This window comes from Bufo bufo, chromosome 1 (assembly GCF_905171765.1).
Source record: "Bufo bufo chromosome 1, aBufBuf1.1, whole genome shotgun sequence".
NCBI lineage: Eukaryota > Metazoa > Chordata > Amphibia > Anura > Bufonidae > Bufo > Bufo bufo.
The window spans coordinates 584442450-584466850 of NC_053389.1; the positions used below are offsets into that span (position 1 = coordinate 584442450).

Consider the following 24401-nt stretch of genomic DNA (forward strand, 5'->3'; position numbering starts at 1 on the left):
CCAACTCCCAGAATGCTCCATTCACTTTTCTGGCAGTTACAAGAATAGATGAGGAAGTGTGCATGCTGGGAGTTGAAGTTTCACAGCAGCTGGTATGCCGAAGGTTGCTGAAACCTGGTATAGTGCATGCTCTCTGTTTCAGTGTTTTTAAGGCTACTTTCACACCTGCGTTAGGTGCGGATCCGTCTTGTATCTGCACAGACGGATCCGCACCGATAATGCAAACGCTTGTATCTGTTCAGAACGGAGTCGTTTGCATTACCATGAAAAAAAATAAAAAATAAAAATTATAATGCAAACGGATCCGTTTTGACTTACACTGAAAGTCAATGGGAGGCGGATCCATTTTCAATTGCACCATATTGTGTCAGTGAAAACGGATCCGTCCCCATTGACTTACATTGTAAGTCAGGACGGACCCGTTTGGCTCCGCATCGTCAGGCGGAACGGAAAAACGGAAAGCTTACGGAACACATTCCGTTTTTAATGCGGAACCTTTGAAATGATTGGTTCCGTATACGGACCATATACGGAACACCAAAAAACGTCCCGTACACTCGCACAAAAAACGATCGTGTGAACTAGGCCTTAGAGGTTGTTCTTTTTTATACAATTTCCAGCATAAGGCCTAGTTCACACAATCGTTTTTTTTTGCGAGTGTACGGGACGTTTTTTTGTGTTCCGTATACGGTCCGTATACGGAACCATTAATTTCAATGGTTCCGCATTAAAAACGGAATGTGTTCCGTAAGCATTCCGTTTCCATATTTCCGTTTTTCCGTTGAAAGATAGAACATGTCCTATTATTGCCCGCAAATCACGTTCCGTGGCTCCATTCAAGTCAATGGGTCCGCAAAAAAAACGGAACACATACGGAAATGCATCCGTATGTCTTCCGTATCCGTTCCGTTTTTACTGAACCATCTATTAAAAAAGTTATGCCCAGCACAATTTTTTCTATGTATTTACTGTATACTGTATTTGGCATACGGAAAAACGGAAAGGAAACGAAAACACAACGGAACTCAAAAACGGAACAACGGATCCATGAAAAACGGACCGCCAAAAACAATAAAAGCCATACGTTCGTGTGAACTAGGCCTAAAACCATATTTTTGGTATTTCCAGTTCTGTTGATTTTATTAAGATATATGCACATAGATTTAGGCTAATGTGGTATATATGACCTCTGCACATGTTCAACGTGCTGCTTTAGTCACACTTTTACTCACTAATATCAACGTTTACCCAACTTAAAAAAAAACTCAATTTGATGCAAATATACACAAAGTTACCTCTGTGTATAAAGTACTGAGTGTCATTTTGAAAATGTGCTGCATATATACTTTCCGAATATATATATTGGTACGGGGGTTAGTATGATTTTTGTTCTTTTGGAATTGAAGTATTATTTGTGTAAAAAGTGTGAATTTGCCCTGAACACCAGAGGTGCAAAAACCCCTGGCAGCAAAAGGGTTAAAAATAGATGGTTCATGGACAGCACCCTGGCTCAGTGGTTAGCAATGGTGCCTTGTAGCACTGGGGTTCTTGGTCACATCTGACCAAAGACAACATCTTCATGGAGTTTGTACATTCTTCCCTTGTTTGTAAGGGTTTCCTTTGGCGAATCCAGTTTGCCCCTCACTCCAATGACATACTGATTTTTTATTTAAATTGTGAGCCCCATTGGGCACAGAGAGTGATGGGAATGTCTGTAAAGTGCTGTGGAATATGTCAGTACTATACAAGTAGGTAAAATAAAAAAAACGATTCAATACAAATTGCATGCACATCACAAGGAAATGTAATTCTTAAATGAACCTGCAGATGGCAGTATTGGAATGTGTAAAACCTATCGGACAAAATAGGATTAATGAATGTTTTGTTTCAGAATCTGAACTGCCAGGAACAAAATTTACAAGCATGAATTTAAATATTACCTGATTTATATACATTTGTCCTAAACAATATTGCTTTATTAATATTATAGTAATCTTGCCTTCAATTCAGAGGTCTGCATCTTGGCTAATGGACTAAAACATGCATGTGTCAAAAGAGTCTCACTAAACAGACAAAAAAAATTGTAACGTGTGTGGCATGAAATGGATCTATTGTTCAGATGGAACTGAATATATTGTAGAAGGGCCAAATAACACAGCTTAGACCAGTGAAATAATGTTCTGCTCAAGAGGAAGCGAATGGTCTTTTCATACACATTATTCATCAGATTATTTGATACTGCGCTTTAAAACAATGGCGTGCCTAGGAGAAAACACTGGTGACATCCACATGGTTAGTTTGCTTACAACTGTGCTTACTGTTTCATTCTAAGGGACCTTTTAGACAGACTGATGTGAAGCCATAACAAGCACCTATTGATGGACAAACGACTGGCACTCGTTTAAAGAGCCCTCACACTGGCCGGTGGAAACTAGATGGGGATCAATGATTATTACTACAATCATTAGCGCCCAAGAAGATCAAATAATGTCACCACTGCATCCCCTGTTTATATGATATGAGCTGCCGATGAACAAGCATTTGAATTTTTTTTAGGGGCAACAGTGTGAAAAAATGCATTCACCAGACAGATGTCACAAGACTGTCCTTTTGGCTTTTGTAGGGCAGGTATGTGTCAGGTTTCAAATCGAAACGCGCGTCGGGGTGTGCAGTCTTCCTGTGGACTTATTATCATTTCACACACGGTATGTGACCTTATTCCATTTACCTGCTTACCTGTTATACCTTTTGCGGTTTCTTGGTCTTTCTGATCAAACACTTACTATGTGTTTCTTTTTGTAACTATTGCGTGATTTGCACATGCACTTTAGTACCCGCCTAGACTAATTGAATAGGTATATATATATATATATATATATCCAAGGACCCACATTGGAGGGTTATCTTTCCTTTTCTTTGCTTATATACATAAGCTTGCACTTGCACTTTATATCTGATGATATTATTTGTACTCCTACCAACAGTGGGTATTCCTTCAATATATATTCTATATGGTAGCTTTGTTTCATTTGGATGTATTTACATTTGGGTCACTTCTGTTCTTATACATTTTTTGTACTCTACCAACTTTCCAGGATTGTGCTGCACTTTGTGCATTTGTCTGTCATCTCTCTGTATGCTTTTAATTATGTATTTAATAAAACAATATTTTTATAGCTTATCAGCTCTCAGTGTTCTTTTGTAGGTTCTCAGGTATGTGTCAGTATAGCTTTTTTTGCTGTATAATTTAGTAGACAACACTATTCTATTCAGGGGCATCCCATAAAAAATGTATACTGTGAACTGTCTATCTTTTAATGTGGGCAACACAGGTATAATTAAGTGTTCTTGCATGGCAAGACCACTTACCGTTATCTCACGTATATATTCTTATTTGTAGCCAAATTTACCACCCTAACTCCTCCCACAGTTTTTACACTACATAGACAGTAATATACCGAAACGTGCAGATTGTTCCCGATTGGTGTGCTATTACTTCGTGGAACGTTTTGCCGAATGGGTCACAAAATATCTGCATTTTTGGGGCGAAATTGGTCCCATAGGAATGAATGGCAGAATGTTCAAAACTAGAGTGGGAGCTGACAAAAGCTAGAGTGTGAGCTGAAAAATCAGGACATGATTTGTAAACTGCCACCACTCCCCTCATTTCAAGCCCACCTACACAAATCTTATATCAAAACGTTCAGCTATCTCTGCTGCCACTAAAAATGTCAGCTAAGCCATAGTCCTGATAGTTTTCACAATATGACCATTTGTTTGTAACTCACGCCGCCCATTGACATTCATTGAAACTCCACTCTAGCCACCTCAAATTTAAAGGGCAATTTCTAAACTGCGACTGTGCCTTCATTTTTAATATTTCAGAGACATACTACGCATCAAAATTTAGGTCTGGGTCTTGTGATTCTCACAATATAAAACTTCGCTGTAGGATTTATACATTTTAAACTACAACCGTTTGAAGATGGCAACCGCCAGTGAAGTGAGCAAGTTGGAGCAGTTTGTTTTTAACCGCTCTTCTCTGCCCTGTAGAGTGAGTTGTCATAGGAACCCAGGTGTGTGAGCAGCCGGCAGAGTGACAAAAGCTAGAGTGTGAGCTGAAAAATCAGGACATGATTTCTAAACTGCCACCACTCCCTCATTTTCAAGCCCACCTACAGAAATCGGCTGCTAATGTTTTTATAAATGTATGCTTTAATGTAATGTTGTTGCACTTTGGGCAACAACATTACAATTAAATGTGCTATATAAATAAATAAAAGTTAAAATGCATTTCTCACTCTATCAAGCTTGCAATGTGCACTTTTTAAATTTGATTAATCAATTGGTTAGCCACTCCAACCACACAACAGTTACTCAAGCCACTCCACCCAGTTACTCCGCCCATTCCACTTGTAGACTACTGGTGGAGGCAAGAACACTTCACACAATTTCCCCAGAAATTTTAGCTTTTCTAGTTATATATTAATATACTGTATTATTATATATTATTATTCTTGAGCCTTCGGGTATATGTCAGGAGGATTTCCAGAAATATACGTCCAACCGAAGGCTCAAAAATAGTGTGAACAGACCTTAACCACTGTAATAATTTTCACACAACTTTACATAAATCAATAGTACAAGTGACTGTAAGAAACTGTGCAATATATCTTATCAGAGGAAATGCATTTTTCTACAGTTATCAGTTATCATTTTCTAAAATGAAATTGTCTCTGAAATGTCAGAGAAATCCATCTTGGTGAGACTGCTTATGGAAAGATCAGATTACATCATTCAATACAGGTCTATGGAAGGGGGAGGAGTGAGCAATAGACTGCTACAGCTAAATAGCTAAAAAGTTTCTATCTTAGCCTAAGGGCTCATGCACACGACCATTGTTGTTTTGCGGTCCGTTTTTCACAGATCCGTTGTTCAGTTTTTTTTTCTCCGATTTAAATCCTCTTCCATTCCGTTATTCCACAAAACATATCCGTATGGTTTCCATATGCGATCCGTTTTTTGCGGATCAGAAACGGAAACATTAACTTATTAATCACCAAACACATGAGCAACATGGGCTGGGCATAGCATTTCTACAGTAGGGATCCGCAAAATATGGATGAAATACGGATGACATACGGATGTATTCCGTGTGCGTTCCGTATTTTTTGCGGACCCATTGACTTGAATGGGGCCTCAGACTGTGATTTGCGGACAATAATAGGACATGCACTACTTTTTTGCGGAATCCAAATACGGAAACAGAATGCACACGGAGTACCTTCCGTTGTTTTTGCAGACCTATTGAAGTGAATGGTTCCGTATACGGTCCACAAAAAAACGGAACGGGAGCGGAAAGAAAATACGTTCATGTGCATGAGCCCTAAGGGTGTTATTTACTTCAGTACAGGTCAGTACTTCTCAGTAATGTCCACCATGACCCTAGGGCTGTGTCTGAGTGTGAGAAAGTTCTGTGTGCAGTGGATGGGAGCTAGTCTCCACCACCAGATCTGGGAGAACTGCAAACTAAAGATCTAGTATACATGGGAGAAAACTGCAAAAAATGCCAGATACAACTCATATAATGATGACCAGAAATAGTGTTATTCCTCATGTACACAATCTGTCATATTGATTAATGCAAAGTTTGCTAAAAGGATACCTATGCTTTAATAATAGCCCGAAAATGATTGCATACACACAATGGGGGACATTTATCAAATTGGTGTAAAGTAGAACTGACTTAGTTGCCATTAGCAACCAATCAGATTCCAACTTCCATTTTCCAACGGAGCTGTGAAAAATGAAAGGTGGAATCTGATTGGCAACTAAACCAGTTCTACTTTACACCAGTTTGATAAATCTTCCCCAATGTTTTCTATGCAAAAAATAAATGGAACAGAGAATAATGTCATTTCTTTCAGTTTTGGTACAGTACTTACACAAATTTTTGAAGGTTCTATATTAATCTTCATCAAAGATCCTTCATGTGCTTCTTTACAATTGAACTAGGAAAAAAAAAAAGAAGAAAAACAGAAAACTTGCATTGAAAATACTTTTTTACAATGGAACTGAGAAAATATGCACAAAAATGATCAGAAGGGGGTTGACTCCTGGCACACCTGCTGATTAGCTATCTATAGAGGCTGTGACGCTCCAGTGAGCGCTGTAGACCTCTTCCTTGACCAGTGACATCACATCCATTAGTCACATAGCCTAGGCGCAGCTCAGTCCCATTCTGGTGAAATAAAAAGCACAGCCGCTATATAATATGGCGCTGTTCTTGGCAAGCTGTGGGGAAGCTGCATCACTCACTGGAAAGCCATGGCCTCTTCAAACAGCTGATTGGCGGGGGGGGGGGGCAGGAGTTGGACCCCCATGATCAGATATTGATCACCTATGGGATGGAAACAGACTGTAACTTCACCTCTTATGGGCATTGCTAGAATATGCCACCAATGTCAAATAGGGGCAGGTTCCACCTCTGGGACCCGCACCTATCACCAGAACGGGACCCCTGGAGTGAGCACGGTGCGCTTTCCATTAATAGCTGAGCACCCTCACTAACCCTATTTTTGGACCTCCCATAGAACTGAATGGAGAGCACACACGGTGTGTTCTCCTTCACTTTCGGTCCAACCTCTACCTGACATTGGCACCATATCCGTAGGATATGCGGCCAATGCCTCAAATGAGACAACCCCTTTAAGGCTATAACAGTTTCAGCAAATAACGTCTTGTAAAATGAAATGTTGTACACTTTTCCAATAGAATTCCACATGGTTTTCAAGATCTATGCTTCCTGTCATTCTCTGTTTTTTTTGCAGGAAATGTGACAGACACACAGTTGAGTGCAGTCAGGCTATGTTCACATTGATTCAATCTGTGTGAGCAAAACCAGTGGCAGATCAGTCTGATCTGCCTCTCAGAACAGAGTGCTTTTGGCGACAGGACGATGCCAAAAATACCTCTAGCTATTTTAGCCCTTTACCATTGACGCCATGTGAAATGCAGCTAATATACGCTTTAAGGAAGTAACATGTTACTTCTCAAGTGTATTTGAAAACAGCCAGGTAAAAAGTGCGGCCATGTGCACCTGACTGCGCTTTTTCATTGATGTCAATAAGACGCTGTTTGTGGCGTTTTGAATTTGGAACAGAAAACAACTGTTGAAATCTGCAGTGGATGTAAAAGACATCTGTCGGCAGATTTGTACCTATGAAACTGATGTTTTACTATATGCAAAAAAGCCTCTAGGAGCAACAGGGGCATTGTGATTATACCTAGAGGCTCAGCTCTCTCTGCAACTGCTGTGCTTTCTGCACTTTGATTGGCATGAACAGGCAGTGAAAACGGCTGGCGCCCCCCATTGCTCCTAGAGGCTCATCTGCATATAATAAAACATAATTTTTCTCAGCAATGCGGGCACATATGAACATGGGACCAACACAGATGCCGTCAGCTGCCAAGGGCACATGTAACAGGTCAGTCAGTGTCATAGGTTCAAATTCACTGACAGATGCCGCGTGGATATGGTCTCACAGTACTGAGTTAAATCTTGAGCTGTGCAATTGTGTGTCTATCACATGATATAACATGTTGTGAAGAATAAAGGGTGACCATAGAGGGGACCATAATGCATTGTCGTAGATGTTGTACTGGCCAGTAAGGACATGGCTCTTATGCCATCTTTCACAACAAATGCACTGACAATAGATAGACAATGGCTATGAGCATACAGCTAATATATCCTTTAATGTCATTTTTCATCTACGAATGAGAATTGTATATAATTTCAAAGTCCGGAAGAGTGTTTACCTCAATATTCTCCTGCTTGTAGTTTACAGATGGTATAATGCTTGGTATAGTTTTCTTTTGCAAGCTTGTGGTAAAATCTGAAATGCTTCCCGCTGCAGTAGTAGACGTGGAGTGTTTAGCCACTCGAGATGGCGCCTCCGTTGAGGGTATTCCCACTTCGATATAGTTGTTTGTGACGCTTATTCCATCGCTTTGTTTTGATGTTCCTGAGAAGGGACGTGACGTGGCAGCAAGCTTTGATGTAACGTTTTCTTCATTTTTTATGAAGTTTGGATGTGATGTCACTGAGGGAAGTCAAAACATACTGTATTCTATTGCTTTACAGGGGTTGGTCAACTATTTTAAAAGCTTCTCCAACGTCACTAAACATGCTTAAAAAAAAAAAAAAAAAAAGTTCTCCAGGTAATCCTCAATTGTTTCCGGCACTGCAGAGATGATACGCTATATACTCCACATCATCGCTGCAGCCAATCACTAGACCTAGAGGTACAAACATGAGACCGTTATGCCTTTGATGCCTTTCATTGACTACATCACTGCGGTGCTGGAAACGGTGGAGGTTTGTGAGTAAAGCATTTTTTTTATTGTAGCAAATTTAGTGACATAAAAAATGGATATACTGTCAGTTTTTCATGGTCATTTTGCATCAATGTGTGGATCTATTTTCTGGCTGTCTTTTAACTTTCGTTTTGCATCCATTTTGCATCCGGATACTGATGAATTTCATTGGCTTTTTTTTTTTTATCCCAACCCCTGCTGTGCCCTTAATATACACGATATTCTCATAATGCCCCCTGGACATCCAATGGTCCCAATAGTGCCCCCCAGTGTATGTATATGTATTTACATGGGAACACTCGCTCTGCACTGGATGCAGCAGGACCTGACACTCCCATCGTGATCATGTGATGTACGTCAGGTCCTGCTGCCTCTAGTGCAGATCAAGTGTTCTCTCACATGCAAGTGGTGAGGTGAGTATTTTTTTAAAAATTTTAACCTCTGAAGGGCCCTTTTTTAACAAAGTGTACAGGTTTTTAATCGCCGTTAGGTGCGCTCCTGTCTAAACAGCCAATGGCCGTGTGACAGGTGCCTTTCACTGTTGTGTGAATGTACTCTAAGGCAGACAACCTCTTTAAAGGGTTTGTCACCCCAATTTTCGCTATTAAATAGGCTGACATTATAGATGTGAAAATGTCACCTGAATTTAACTCTGTATTTCTTTTACTTAGGTATGACCCCGTTTTCGTGTCATTTAAACTTGTATTATATGCAAATGAGCCTCTAGGACCAGGGGGGCGTTGCACCTGCTCCTAGAGGCTCCGTTTGCCCACCTCATTTCCACACCCTTCTGTCTTGATTGACAGGACCAGGCCAGTGTTGGTTCTCCTGCTGGCCCCGTCTGCCGTGTAAATCTCGCGCCTGCGCAGTCCCGTTCAGTATTTAGCATTTATCTCGTCATTTCATATTAAAGATTAAAGATGCTGATGAATCTAAAGTACACAAGCAGCATGTTATGGAGCAAGAGGAGATGTGTAGATTTATATATAGTCTTGTGGAAAAAGATTCAGTATAACGTCAGTTATTGACATAAATCTCAGCTTTTTCTGGGCTTAGGAGTCCAGAGGGCTGTCTTTTCTTCCCTGTATGAGTGCAAACTAATCAGTCATTGATTAAGACTGCACTCTGATCTCCTAAGACTTAAATTGGCAGAGTTTAGATCAAGAAATTACAAGTTAGGCCTCATGCACACGACAACAGCAGGTCCGTTCCCGTGTTGCGGGTCCGCAATCTGGAAGATACAGTGCGGTGCAGAACGGAGACATGGATCAGAAGGTTTTTCTGTCCGTGCCTGTGCAACGCAAAAAAGTGTTGTGCATGCAGTGCAAGATGTCAGATGCGGATGGCGGACCCCATTCAAGTGAAAGGGTCCAAGTCTGCAGACGGCACACGGTCGTGTCTATGAGGGCTTATGCTGAATCTTTTTCCAAAACACTGTACATCAATCTGCTTAACTCTCCCCACTCTACAACCTGGTACCTGCAGAATAAACTGCATTCGGGTTCTCTTTCATGTTAGAAATATTAGTTTAAGGGATATTCTCATCTTAGACATTTTTCACAAATACACAGGATATACCATAAATATCAGACATGCAGTCCCATCTTTGAGAACCACATGTTGGGAATGGAGGTCCCCAAATCTCGTCCAGGAGGTGGTCACTAGCAGCTGCATCCAGGCTGCACTGGACTGTATAGTTGTTTTATGGAAACAGCTGAGCTTGTTGTGCTACACTTTTTCAGTTAGGGCTCATGCACACGACAGCAAAACACAGATACCGGCCATGTGCATTCTCTATTTTACGGAATGTCCTGCTCTCTACAAAACTGTCCTATCTTTGTCCATAAAACGGACAAGAATAGGACATGTTCAATTTTTTGCAGGGCTGCGTAATGGACATACGGATACAGACAGCACACGGTGTTCAGTCCGCATCTTTTGTGGCCCCATTGTGAATGGGTCTCTATCCGACTCCCGAAAAATGTAGATCGGATACAGCCAAAAACAAGGCTGTGTGCATGAGCCCTTAGTCTGATTCACTTCGATGGTAGTTAATCACAGTCCGAGTGTGACGGCCAGTGGCTCCTCAATGGATTGCGTTCTCGAGAAAGATGTGAATCCCAGAGGTCTAAGATGAGAATACCCCTTCATACCATGTGGCTGATTAAAGCTATTGGTACACATAAATATTTTGTCATGCAACTTAACGATTCGGCATCGCAGGCATTCTTTGTTTTATTGTTTTTATTTTTTTTTTGTTTTTTTAATTCTTCACTTTTCCATTCACATGTCCATATGAAGGCTTGTTTTTTTTTTTTGCTGGACTAGTTGCACTTTCTAATGACACTATTTAATTTACTATATCAGTATTGAAAAGCAGGAAAAAATTCTTTGTCAGGTTAAACTCGAAAAAAAACCTACAACTTGGGAAACGGGTTGATTAGATTTTTTTCTTTTTTTTAGTCACCGGCCGCATAAGTAGTGGGCTCAGCTCCTGAGCCCATTCCATACACACCGTCTGGCATTATGCTATATATGTACATCAAATCACTATAAGGGGTTAAAGACTTGCATGACAGTCACTGTCCATATGACTACATTGAGTTGTTTGAAAATTGCTTTGACCAAGTAACTCATTTGCGTTTCTAAGGTGCTGCTTGATTTTTCAGTCATTTTAATAAGTAGTCTGACATTTTTCCTCCATAGTTTAAGTTGTTGGAAAATCATATGTATAAATGTTTAATACCGTACTATCAAGCAGGAATACAAAACAATTGTAACAATACAAGGGGGGCATCTCTACCCTGCCGTATGCCAGAAACGAAAGTCTAGCCCAGCTACAGGCTGGCATAGACTTCAACTATAACTTCCGCCACTTTCTGGCAAAAGTTAGAGCAAATGTGGCAGGTGGCGCAAAGCCCATCCCTTCTGCTTAGCCCCGCCCCTTCATAAAAGTGGCGAGAAGCCTAAAAAGTTGCAAATTAAGGTGCACATATGGCATGCGCCATAATGTGTGACTTTTTTTTACACAATAGTGCGTGTACAGGGCTTAAAAGGGTTTTTCGAGATTTTTATACTGATGACCTATCCTCTTTCAGCTGTTCGAGCAGTTGTGCTCTTGTGAGTACCATGGCCTTCTCTCTGCTTTTCCTAGACCGAGTGACGACATGTTCATGTGTCACATGGCCTAGAAGGAGCACAGTCTCATTCATGTGAAGGACCACTGCTGCCTTCTCAAAACTACTGATGACCTATCCAGAGCATAGGTGATTAGTTAGAAAATCCAGGAAAACCCTTTTCATAAATGTCCCTCAAGTACTTTGAACATTAAACTGTTTGATCTTACCTTGTTCTTTGTATTCCAGTCCCTTGCTCTCTTTCCTGTTAACATGTATATTTCAATATGTAAAAACAACAATAAACTAAGAATCAAGATTTTGCTTACCTAGTACACTACTGTCATTTAAGACTGTTGCAGAAGCTTCTGCGAGCTTTGTTGGTTGGATGGAGTTACCTTCATGGCCTTTTACGCTTGGAGTATTGACTTTTATGGTGCTAAGCCTAGGTTCACTGTTTGTTACCCCAACTGATTTAGTGTCAGTCTTGACAGTTGTTGCCAGTACAGCTGCTTGCGGACCACTGTTTACTGTGGCAGTCGGCTTGCTAGTCCCTGCAGACACTGAGGTTAATTTAGTTATTACACTACTGACGGCTGCATTAGTAGAAGCAGCAGAAGGGGGGACTGCTGGATTGGCTGGGTTCACTGTTGTTTTGGCTGGGTTCACTGTAGTTCCGGCTGGGTTCACTGTATTTCCGGCTGGGTTTACTGTAGTTCCGGCTGGGTTCACTGTAGTTCCGGCTGGGTTCACTGTAGTTCCGGCTGCGTTCACTGTAGTTCCGGCTGCGTTCACTGTAGTTCCGGCTGCGTTCACTGTAGTTCCAGCTGCGTTCACTGTAGCTCCGGCTGGGTTCACAATTGTAGTCACTTGATTAGTAGCACGTGGAGGTGTAGCTACCGTTGTAGGTTTATCCGTTACAGTCTGTCCCAATGCTAGAAAAGAAAATGATATTTAATATTACAATGGACTCTCTCTTATGACTCTTAAAATGTAACTGTTGTTTCAGGTACATTTTCAGAATAAGCTGCTATGTGTGTACACAAGAGGAATAACACTTTTCCCTGACTATTATATTACTTGTATCTGTCTTTTTAGCAGTTTTTCCCTTTGCAATTTGTCTTAAATTCATTTTTTCAGAGATAGTGAGTACAGACTAGCTGTAATCATGTCTGTCCATACATTACTCATGGAGAAACATGGGATCCTGCTTTCTAACTCTTTGTGGCACATCCCCAGAAGGCATGGAGGACATTACACGGTACAACTACGTAGTTTAGATGTGACTCTAAAGGTGAAGTTAGGCAGTAAACCAGCAGACTGTCTATCTGCAGCAGCCCCTCTCTCCTCCTCCCCCTCCCCTCTCCGTAGACTGATATGTACTCTTCAAAAAAAATGAAATGACAGGCTAGTTTCACACTAGCGTTGTGAGATCTGGCTGGCTGTTTCGGTATATTTGCTGGGTTGCGAACGGATCTCTGCCGGTCCCTATTATAGTTCAATGTGGCCGGACAGGAACTCAGTGGCTACTGGCAATGCCGAATCACAATGCTTAGTGTGAAGCTAGCTTTACTCTGTAAAATCATTAAAACTTTTGCTTCATGAAATGTCCAGCATATCCCTCAAAAACTGAATGCAATTAGTAAATAAGGGTCTGTTCACATCTGCATTAGAGCCTGAGTTTGGGGCCTCCATCAAAGATTCCGTCAAAAAGATTCCATGTGAAAAAAGAGGATCCCGAACGGAAACTGAACGGACTCTGTTTAGTTACTGGAGTCTATTCAGCTCCGTTCATCTCAGTTATGTCCTGAATCTGGCAGTTCCATTATTTTTTAATGAAGCACAACAATGGAAATTATTTGCAGTGATGTGAACTCATCCTAACAGTCATCATTTTCACATTAATCAAAATATACAATAAACGAGCAACTTTTTCTATTTCTTAAAACTTCTTATTGCCCATTTTGAGTCAATTGTATAAGTCAAGTCTATAAATAGTGGAAGGGGAAATGAGAATAATCAGCTAGGAAATTATGTGAACACACCCGATTCAGACAGGCAGGCAGACACATTTTCATGCACAATGCTGGCACACATTTCCCTTTCTCCTAGGGTTCGAAACATGGGAAAATCATACATGGTAATGCTGTGTACTGACAATAGACTTCACTGTAAAGATGTCACTAATATGTGTGAGGAGCAATGGAAATCATGAAAGAATTTAAGACACACTTAAAGGGTTTTCCAAAACTTTAACACTGATGACTTATCCTCAGTATCTGATCGGTGGGGGGTCTGAAAACCAGGACCCCTGCCGATCAGCCGTTCCTATAAGTGCCACGGCCTTCTCACAGCTTACCAAGCACAGCACCATTCATTGTATAGTGGCTGTGCTTGGTATCGCAGCTCAGCCCCATTCATTTCTATGGGTCTGAGCTGCGCCTAGGACATGTGACCGATGAACGTGTCATTACTGGCCTTGGGAAAGCTGTGAGAAAGCCATGGCGCTACTGCAATTGCTGGTGCTTTCTCAAACAGCTGATCGCCAATGGTCCTGGGTGTCAGACCTCCACCAATCAGATATCGATGACCTATCCAGAGGATACGTTATCAGTTTTAAAGTCTCGGAAAATCTTTTTAACTAAATTATACTAATATTGAAATACAAATTTAACCTCCTCAGGACCGCCGTACGCAGGATTGCGTCTTTGCGGCGGTCCTGTTGTTCTGGGTGGACGCGCCGGTGCGTCCTCTCGCGAGACGCGAGATTTCGTGCATTGCCGGCCCGCGCATGCGCATCGCGGGCCGGCAAAAGTTAAAGAAGTATTTCGTCACCAGCCTGCCAGCAACGATCATTGGCTGGCAGGCTGGCGATTTTCAAAAAATCAAATCAGAAGCCAGATAACAGATCATATTAGTAAATATGATCTGTTATATGGCTTCTCTGCTTCTCTGCTGGTCCTTTTCGTCGGTTGGATCCAGCAGAGGAGCAGACTTCACTGTGAGTACCCACCAACACTACACCTTAGCCCCTGATCACCTTCCATCACCCCCATCATCCTAATTAACCCCTTGATCGCCCCCTGTCAATCACTTAGTGAAAGACAAAAAGTGATTAGTGTAAACTGTCACTTTTTTTTTTCACTAGTATTGGCTGTTAGGTTTTAGGGATAGCTTAGGCCCCTTGGTTAGGTAGTTAGCGTCAGTTAGCGCCCAGCCCACCGCACCGCAGTCACTTTTATTCGCTGTTTAGCGTATCGCTAATCAGCATTTGTACTTTTATAGTATCTGTAAGTGATCAAAACTGATCACGGTCAGATCTATAATAGTATTAGTGTCACCTTAGCTCGCCCTCCACTCAAAACGCAGTGTTTGCCCGATCAGGCCTGATCGGTCGCCCACACGTGCGTTCACCCACGCCCGCCCCACCGCAGTGACAAAAAAAAATTTGTTTTTTGATCACTGCACATTCACTTTACACGCACTGCGGCGATAAAAAAATCAGTTTTGATATTTTTTATCAACCGCAGCGGCCTCCGGTACTTCGCTAGCCTCCCCTTTGTAAGACAGGCTTGCTTTTTTTCTTGGGTAGTCTCAGGGAATACCCCTAAATTTAGTAGTCCAAAATGTCAAACAGGGGGTATTCTTCTGAAGAGGCTTACAGGATTCTGACCCAGTCGGATGAGGAGTGGGAACCCTCATCTGACGAATCTAGCGGGTCAGAATATGAACCTGTGGAAAGCAGTGGCTCTCTGACCCAAAGTTCGGACGAGGAGGTGGAGGTCCCTGGCAGCACCAGGCGTACCCGGCCCCGTGTCGCTAGACCACAGGTTATAAAGGATCCGCTTCAAGAGCAGCAGAGTGGGGCTGTCGCTGCCGGATCACGTGGTGAGGCATACACCAGCAGCGCAGCCCTTCCTGGACCTAGTACCAGCACTGCCGTACAACATGGTGACGTGGCGAGCACCAGAAGGGCAGTTGAAGCTGGTACGGTGGCACGTGCACTAGTTACCCCGTCGCAGCCACCGCGCAGACAGGCCCGTAGAGCCCCTAGAATCCCTGAGGTGCTGGCAAACCCTGATTGGCAGTCACCAACTTCAGCCGCACCTGTAGTTCCCCCTTTCACCGCCCAGTCTGGAGTTCGGGTTGAGACGGCTCAAATCGGTTCGGCCCTGGGATTTTTTGAGCTGTTCTTGACCGCGGAGCTCTTGGACTTAGTCGTGGCAGAGACAAACCGGTATGCCACACAATTTATATCCGCCAACCCGGGAAGCTCTTATGCCCAGTCTTTCCGGTGGAAACCAGTCCAAGTTTCCGAACTTAAAATTTTTCTGGGCCTTCTCCTCAACATGGGTCTAACTAAAAAGCATGAATTGCGGTCATATTGGTCCACGAACCCGATTCATCACATGCCCATGTTCTCTGCTGCTATGTCCAGGACACGATTTGAGACCATCCTGCGTTTCCTGCACTTTAGCGACAACACCACCTCCCGTCCCAGAGGCCACCCAGCTTTTGACCGGCTCCACAAAATTCGGCCCCTCATAGACCATTTCAACCAGAAATTTGCAGATTTGTATACCCCCGAGCAAAACATCTGCGTAGACGAGTCCCTAATACATTTTACCGGGCGCCTTGGCTTCAAACAATACATCCCAAGCAAGCGTGCCCGGTATGGGGTCAAATTGTATAAGCTCTGTGAAAGAGCCACAGGCTATACCCACAAATTTCGGATCTATGAGGGAAAAGATCAGACCCTGGAGCCGGTCGGTTGCCCTGACTACCTGGGGAGCAGTGGGAAGACAGTCTGGGACTTGGTGTCACCCTTATTCGGCAAGGGGTACCATCTTTATGTGGACAATTTTTACACAAGTGTGGCCCTCTTTAGGCATTTGTTTCTAGAACGGATTTGCGCCTGTGGCACCGCGCGAACTAGTCGCGTGGGCTTCCCCCAACGGCTTGTAACCACCCGTCTTGCAAGGGGGGAGAGGGCTGCCTTGTGTAACGAAGAACTGCTCGCGGTGAAATGGAGAGACAAGCGTGACGTTTACATGCTCTCCTCCATTCACGCAGACACGACAATCCAAATTGAGAGGGCAACCCGTGTCATTGAAAAGCCCCTCTCAGTCCACGACTATAATGCGCTCATGGGAGGGGTGGACTTCAATGACCAGATGTTGGCTCCCTATTTAGTTTCCCGCAGAACCAGACGCTGGTATAAGAAGGTGTCTGTATATTTAATTCAATTGGCTGCCTATAATAGTTTTGTTCTCTACAGTAAGGCTGGGAGAACAGGATCCTTCCTCAAATTCCAGGAAGAGATCATCGAGAACCTCATTTATCCGGGAGGTTCCGTGGCCCCATCCACCAGTGTAGTTAGCCGTCTACACGAGCGACATTTCCCCAGTGTCGTTGCTGGTACCTCAACCCAACCGCCACCCCGAAAAAAATGTTGTGTCTGTAGCAGGAGTGGAATAAGGCGTGACACCCGCTATTTCTGTCCTGACTGTCCGGACCACCCTGCCCTATGCTATGGTGAGTGTTTCCGGAAGTACCACACACAGGTACACCTAGCATAGGGATCACATCTCACCAGGACAGGCACACAGGGCTATTAGGGCCCTTTCTCTCACAGCTGCTGCAAACCTCTCCTTTCACCTGGGATAAAGTGCATAACGTACTTCGCCACATCTTTGGGCGATTTGCGCTTTGCACATTGTCCCATGGGGAAGGAGAGGTTTGCTCTATAAAGGTAAAAAAAACTAAACAAAAAAAAAAATACCGGTAAGTAAAAAAGTTAAACGTTCAGTTAAAAAAGTTTAAAAAAAGTTTCTATGTTCTGTTCAACAGTTAATAAAGTTATTGCTTTGCGGCCTGGTTTTTTCTTTTTTGTTTTGTTTTTTTTACCTTCCAGGTGGACCAACCGATCGACCAGCTGCAGCACTGATGTGCATTCGGACAGAAGCATTGCGCTGCTGTCAGATTACACGCAAGTCGGTGTATGCGGCGCTGCAAGACGAGATTTCTCCTCTGCAGTAAAAGATATGTTTGCCGAGGCATATGAGCTGAGGAGGTGGCGGTGTTCATATACTTTGGCAAACACTTTGTATATATAAAAAAAAAAATCCCGGCAATGATTTATTCATCCACATCGATTGATGTGAATGGAGAAATCTGGTTTGCCAGGGCATACGAGCTGAAGTGGGTATGGATGTTGGGCGGAGCTCCTATGTCCTGGCAGACGCCTTTCCCCTCCTTTTTCTTTTTTTGGCAGAGATTTTTTCATCCACATTGATCGATGCGAATGAAGAAATCTGTGCCGTTCATTTTTTTCTTTCAGCCCAGAGGCTGAACGGAAAAAAAAAATCTCATTACCCGTATGCTCAATATAAGGAGAATAGCAGAAACTCCTAATGCTGGGCATACATGTAATGATTGCGGAGACCCTCAAATGCCAGGGCAGTACAAACACCCCACAAATAACACCATTTTGGAAAGAAGACACCCCAAGGTATTCGCTGAGGGGCATATTGAGTCCATGAAAGATTGAAATTTTTGTCCAAAGTTAGCGGAAAGGGAGACTTTGTGAGAACAAAATCAAAAAAATCAATTTCCGCTAACTTGTGCCAAAATTTTTTTTTTTCAATGAACTCGCCATGCCCCTCATTGAATACCTTGGGGTGTCTTCTTACCAAAATGGGGTCACATGTGGGGTATTTATACTGCCCTGGCATTTTAGGGGCCCCAAAGCGTGAGAAGAAGTCTGGTATCCAAATGTCTAAAAATGCCCTCCTAAAAGGAATTTGGGCCCCTTTGCCCACCTAGGCTGCAAAAAAGTGTCACACATCTGGTATCTCTGTATTCAGGAGAAGTTGAGGAATGTGTTTGGGGTGTCTTTTTACATATACCCATGCTGGGTGAGATAAATATCTTGGTCAAATGCCAACTTTGTATAAAAAAAATGGGAAAAGTTGTCTTTTGCCAAGATATTTCTCTCACCCAGCATGGGTATATGTAAAATGACACCCCAAAACACATTCCCCACCTTCTCCTGAGTACGGAGATACCAGATGTGTGACACTTTTTTGCAGCCTAGGTGGGCAAAGGGGCCCACATTCCAAAGAGCACCTTTCGGATTTCACAGGTCATTTACCTACTTACCAGACATTAGGGCCCCTGGAAAATGCCAGGGCAGTATAACTACCCCACAAGTGACCCCATTTTGGAAAGAAGACACCCCAAGGTATTCCGTGAGGGGCATGGCAAGTTCCTAGAATTTTTTATTTTTTGTCACAAGTTAGTGGAAAATGATGATTTTTTTTTTTTTTTTTTTCATACAAAGTCTCATATTCCACTAACTTGTGACAAAAAATAAAAATTTCCATGAACTCACTATGCCCATCAGCGAATACCTTGGGGTGTCTTCTTTCCAAAATGGGGTCACTTGTGGGGTAGTTATACTGCCCTGGCATTCTAGGGGCCCAAATGTGTGGTAAGGAGTTTGAAATCAAATTCAGAAAAAAATGACCAGTGAAATCCGAAAGGTGCTCTTTGGAATATGGGCCCCTTTGCCCACCTAGGCTGCAAAAAAGTGTCACACATCTGGTATCTCCGTACTCAGGAGAAGTTGAGGAATGTGTTTTGGGGTGTCTTTTTACATATACCCATGCTGGGTGAGATAAATATCTTGGTCAAATGCCAACTTTGTATAAAAAAAATGGGAAAAGTTGTCTTTTGCCAAGATATTTCTCTCACCCAGCATGGGTATATATAAAATAACACTCCAAAACACATTCCCCACCTTCTCCTGAGTACGGAGATACCAGATGTGTGACACTTTTTTGCAGCCTAGGTGGACAAAGGGGCCCATATTCCAAAGAGCACCTTTCGGATTTCACAGGTCATTTTTTTCTGAATTTGATTTCAAACTCCTTACCACACATTTGGGCCCCTAGAATGCCAGGGCAGTATAACTACCCCACAAGTGACCCCATTTTGGAAAGAAGAGACCCCAAGGTATTTCGTGATGGGCATAGTGAGTTCATAGAAGTTTTTATTTTTTGTCACAAGTTAGTGGAATATGAGACTTTGTATGAAAAAAAAAATAAAAAAAAAAATCATCATTTTCCACTAACTTGTGACAAAAAATAAAAAATTCTAGGAACTCTCCATGCCCCTCACGGAATACCTTGGGGTGTCTTCTTTCCAAAATGGGGTCACTTGTGGGGTAGTTATACTGCCCTGGCATTCTAGGGGCCCAAATGTGTGGTAAGGAGTTTGAAATCAAATTCAGAAAAAAATGACCAGTGAAATCCGAAAGGTGCTCTTTGGAATATGGGCCCCTTTGCCCACCTAGGCTGCAAAAAAGTGTCACACATCTGGTATCTCCGTACTCAGGAGAAGTTGAGGAATGTGTTTTGGGGTGTCTTTTTACATATACCCATGCTGGGTGAGATAAATATCTTGGTCAAATGCCAACTTTGTATAAAAAAATGGGAAAAGTTGTCTTTTGCCAAGATATTTCTCTCACCCAGCATGGGTATATATAAAATAACACCCCAAAACACATTCCCCACCTTCTCCTGAGTACGGAGATACCAGATGTGTGACACTTTTTTGCAGCCTAGGTGGGCAAAGGGGCCCATATTCCAAAGAGCACCTTTCGGATTTCACAGGTCATTTTTTTCTGAATTTGATTTCAAACTCCTTACCACACATTTGGGCCCCTAGAATGCCAGGGCAGTATAACTACCCCACAAGTGACCCCATTTTGGAAAGAAGAGACCCCAAGGTATTTCGTGATGGGCATAGTGAGTTCATAGAAGTTTTTATTTTTTGTCACAAGTTAGTGGAATATGAGACTTTGTAAGAAAAAAAAAAAATCATCATTTTCCGCTAACTTGTGACAAAAAATAAAAATTTCTATGAACTCACTATGCCCATCAGCGAATACCTTAGGGTGTGTACTTTCCGAAATGGGGTCATTTGTGGGGTGTTTGTACTGTCTGGGCATTGTAGAACCTCAGGAAACATGACAGGTGCTCAGAAAGTCAGAGCTGCTTCAAAAAGCGGAAATTCACATTTTTGTACCATAGTTTGTAAACGCTATAACTTTTACCCAAACCATTTTTTTTTTACCCAAACATTTTTTTTTTATCAAAGACATGTAGAACTATAAATTTAAAGCAAAATTTCTATATGGATCTCGTTTTTTTTGCAAAATTTGACAACTGAAAGTGAAAAATGTCATTTTTTTGCAAAAAAATCGTTAAATTTCGATTAATAACAAAAAAAGTAAAAATGTCAGCAGCAATGAAATACCACCAAATGAAAGCTCTATTAGTGAGAAGAAAAGGAGGTAAAATTCATTTGGGTGGTAAGTTGCATGACCGAGCAATAAACGGTGAAAGTAGTGTAGGTCAGAAGTGTAAAAAGTGGCCTGGTCTTTCAGGGTGTTTAAGCACTGGGGGCTGAGGTGGTTAATACACATTCAGTAGATTGTCTGACAGCTATGTCTTCTGACTCCCCCATACACATACAGTACATTTGGAAAGTCTTCACAACCTTTAAATTTTTTCACATTATGTTGCAGTCTTGTGCTGAAATAAAAAGACAATCAAGTGTTCCCCATCAATCTGCACTCAGTGCCCCATAATGAGAAAATAAAAGAGAATTTTAGAAATGTTCCCAAATTTATGAAAAAAGGGAAATTCAAATTTTGTACGGACATAAGTATTCAGACCCTTGGCTATGACACTTGAAAATTAGCTCTGTGTACCCCCCCATTTCTCTTATATTTGAGATGTTTCTACACCTTCACTGGAGTCCACCTGTGGTAAATTCAGTTGACTGGAAACAATTTGGAAAGACACACCCCTCTCTATATATTGTTGACAATGCATATTACAGCAAAAGTCAAGACATGAGGAGGAAAGAACAGCCCGTAGAGCTCAGAGACAGGATTATGTGGAGGTATAGATCTGGAGAAGGGGACGGCCACTTGAAATAAACGGAACAGCATGTCAATTGGGTGGACTGCTCCTCCGCTCATCTCTATGGGACCTGCAGGAAATAGCTGAGTGCTTTACTTTATTATTATAATTTATTATTATTACCAGAATACCCCTTTACCTCTTACAAGATGTTATTTATAACTACTAATGTACAATACTGACATGCATTTTATTTGTATGGATAAAAACAGTAACTGTTAAAAATTAGGATTTATTCCTCTTTTTTGTCATTTACAGTTGTCTTTTTTTCATCCTCACGTATGATGATCATGTGACTACTACATGTGTTTTTAAGGTACAGCCTTAGAGTCTGCTTTCCTGATGCAGTTTTAGAAACTAAAGCCAGGAGTAAATTCAAAAAAGAGAAATCATATTTGTCCATTTCTCTCCACTCCTGATCCTAGCTTCCAAAACTGTATCAGGAAACCTGACTTTGTGGCCGCACCCTAAGGGGTGACTCGTACAATCATCTGCAGACAATGGTTCCCTTTGTAAATTGTTATACTTAGACATAATAAAGCTTAAATATTTTATCAAGAATCTTTTGTGTTGCTGGGCTTTTTCAGGTTTTGCCTGAAACTTTACAATATCACATTATAGTTATTTTCTATGTAAATACATCAATCCTATCCTTACTTCTATGCATGTGAATGAGGCCCCATGCACACAACCATATGTGTTTTGCGGTCTGCAAGCCACAGATTGTAAAATATGAATCCGGTCTGGGTGCACACCGCCATTTTTTTTTAAAGAGGACCTTTCACCGATTCTTACCCTATGAACTAACTATACAGACATGTGGAGCGGCGCCCGGGGATCTCACTGCACTTACTATTATCCCCGGGCGCCGCTTCGTTCTCCTGCTATGCCCTCCGGTATCTCCGCTCACTAAGTTATAGTAGGCGGAGATACCAGTCCCTAAGTTATGGTAGGCGGAGTCTGCCCTAGCGCTGGCCAATCGCAGCGCAGAGCTCACAGCCTGGGAGGTTATTTTCTCCCAGGCTGTGAGCTATGCAATGCGATTGGCCAGCGCTACAGAAGAACAAGGGCAGACTCCGCCTACCATAACTTAGGGAACGAAGATACCGGAGGGCATAGCGGCAGAACGGAGCGGCGCCCGGGGATAACAGTAAGTGCAGTGAGATCCCCGGGCGCCGCTCTCCATGTCTGTATAGTTAGTTCATAGGGTAAGAATCGGTGAAAGGTCCTCTTTAACTACTGTAGAAATGTCCTATTTTCTGTAAGCCAGAGGAATTAACAAATTGAAATGAGTGGATCCACATCTGATACGCAAAAAATATGTACCAAACATATGGAGAGAGAGATGGATTAGTACATTACTCTGGGTTTCTGGGTAATATACAGGGGATATAAAAAGTCTACACACCCCTGTTAAAATGTCAAGTTTCTGTGATGTAAAAAAATGAGACAAAGATAAATCATTTCATAACTTTTTCCACCTTTAATGTGACCTATAAACTGTACAACTCAATTGAAAAATAAACTGAAATCTTTTAGGTGAAGGGAAGAAAAGAAAAAATAAAATAAAAAATAATGTGGTTGCGTAAGTGTGCACACCCCCTTATAACTGGGGATGTATCTGTGTTCAGAATTAAGCAATCACATTCAAAATCATGTTAAATAGGAGTCAGCATACACCTGCCATCATTTAAAGTGCCTCTGATTAACTCCAAATAAAGTTCAGCTGCTCTAGTTGGTCTTTCCTGAAATTTTCTTAGTCGCATCCCACAGCAAAAGCCATGGTCCACAGAGTGTTCCAAAGCATCAGAGGGATTTCATTGTTAAAAGGTATCAGTCAGGAGAAGGGTACAAAAGAATTTCCAAGGCATTAGATATACCATGGAACACAGTGAAGACCGTCATCATCAAGTGGAGAAAATATGGCACAACAGTGACATTACCAAGAACTGGACGTCCCTCCAAAATTGATGAAAAGACAAGAAGAAAACTGGTCTGGGAGGCTACCAAGAGGCCTACAGCAACATTAAAGGAGCTGCAGGAATATCTGGCAAATACTGGGTGTGTGGTACATGTGACAACAATCTCCCGAAAGCCTTTTCTTACGAAGAAAAACATCCAAGCCAGGCTACATTTTGCAAAAACACATCTGAAGTCTCCCAAAAGCATGTGGGAAAAGGTGTTATGGTCTGATGAAACCAGGGTTGAACTTTTTGGCCATAATTCCAAAAGATATGTTTGGCCCAAAAACAACAATGCACATCACTGAAAGAACACCACACCCACAGTGAAGCATGGTAGTGGCAGCATCATGCTTTGGGCTGTTTTTCTTCAGCTGGAACTGGGGCCTTAGTTAGGTTAGAGGGAATTATGAACAATTCCAAATACCATTCAATATTGGCACAAAACCTTCAGGCTTCTGCTAGGAAGCTGAACATGAAGAGGAACTTCATCTTTCAGCATGACAACGACCCAAAGCATACATCCAAATCAACAAAGGAATGGCTTCACCAGAAGAAGATTAAAATTTTTGTGAAATGGCCCAGTCAGAGCCCAGACCTGAATCTGATTGAAAATCTGTGGGGTGATCTGAAGAGGGCTTAGCACAGGAGATGACCTCGCAATCTGACAGATTTGGAGTGTTTTTGCAAAGAAGAGTGGGAAAATCTTTCCAAGTCAAAATGTGCCATGCTGATAGATTCATACCCAAAAAGACTGAGTGCTGTAATAAAATCAAAAGGTGCTTCAACAAAGTATTGAAGTATTATTTTATTTTTATATTTTTTCTTCCCTCCACCTAAAAGATTTCAGTTTGTTTTTCAATTGAGTTGTACAGTTTATAGGTCACATTAAAGGTGGAAAAAGTTCTGAAATGATTTATCTTTGTCTTATTTTTTTACATCACAGAAACCTG

The 24401-nt window shown here is 42.0% G+C and overlaps 1 protein-coding gene across 1 annotated transcript in view; it reads right to left on the reverse strand.

Annotated features, from left to right (window-relative positions):
* The window catches only part of PODXL (podocalyxin like), a 115003-nt gene that overhangs the window by 37035 nt on the left and 53567 nt on the right, over positions 1-24401 (reverse strand). Inside the window, exons 2-4 of the mRNA XM_040413393.1 lie at positions 11825-12430; positions 7822-8105; positions 5946-6011 (exon numbers count right to left, since the gene is read on the reverse strand). Of these exons, the coding sequence (XP_040269327.1) occupies positions 5946-6011; positions 7822-8105; positions 11825-12430 (956 nt within the window). The remainder of the gene's footprint in view (positions 1-5945; positions 6012-7821; positions 8106-11824; positions 12431-24401) is intronic.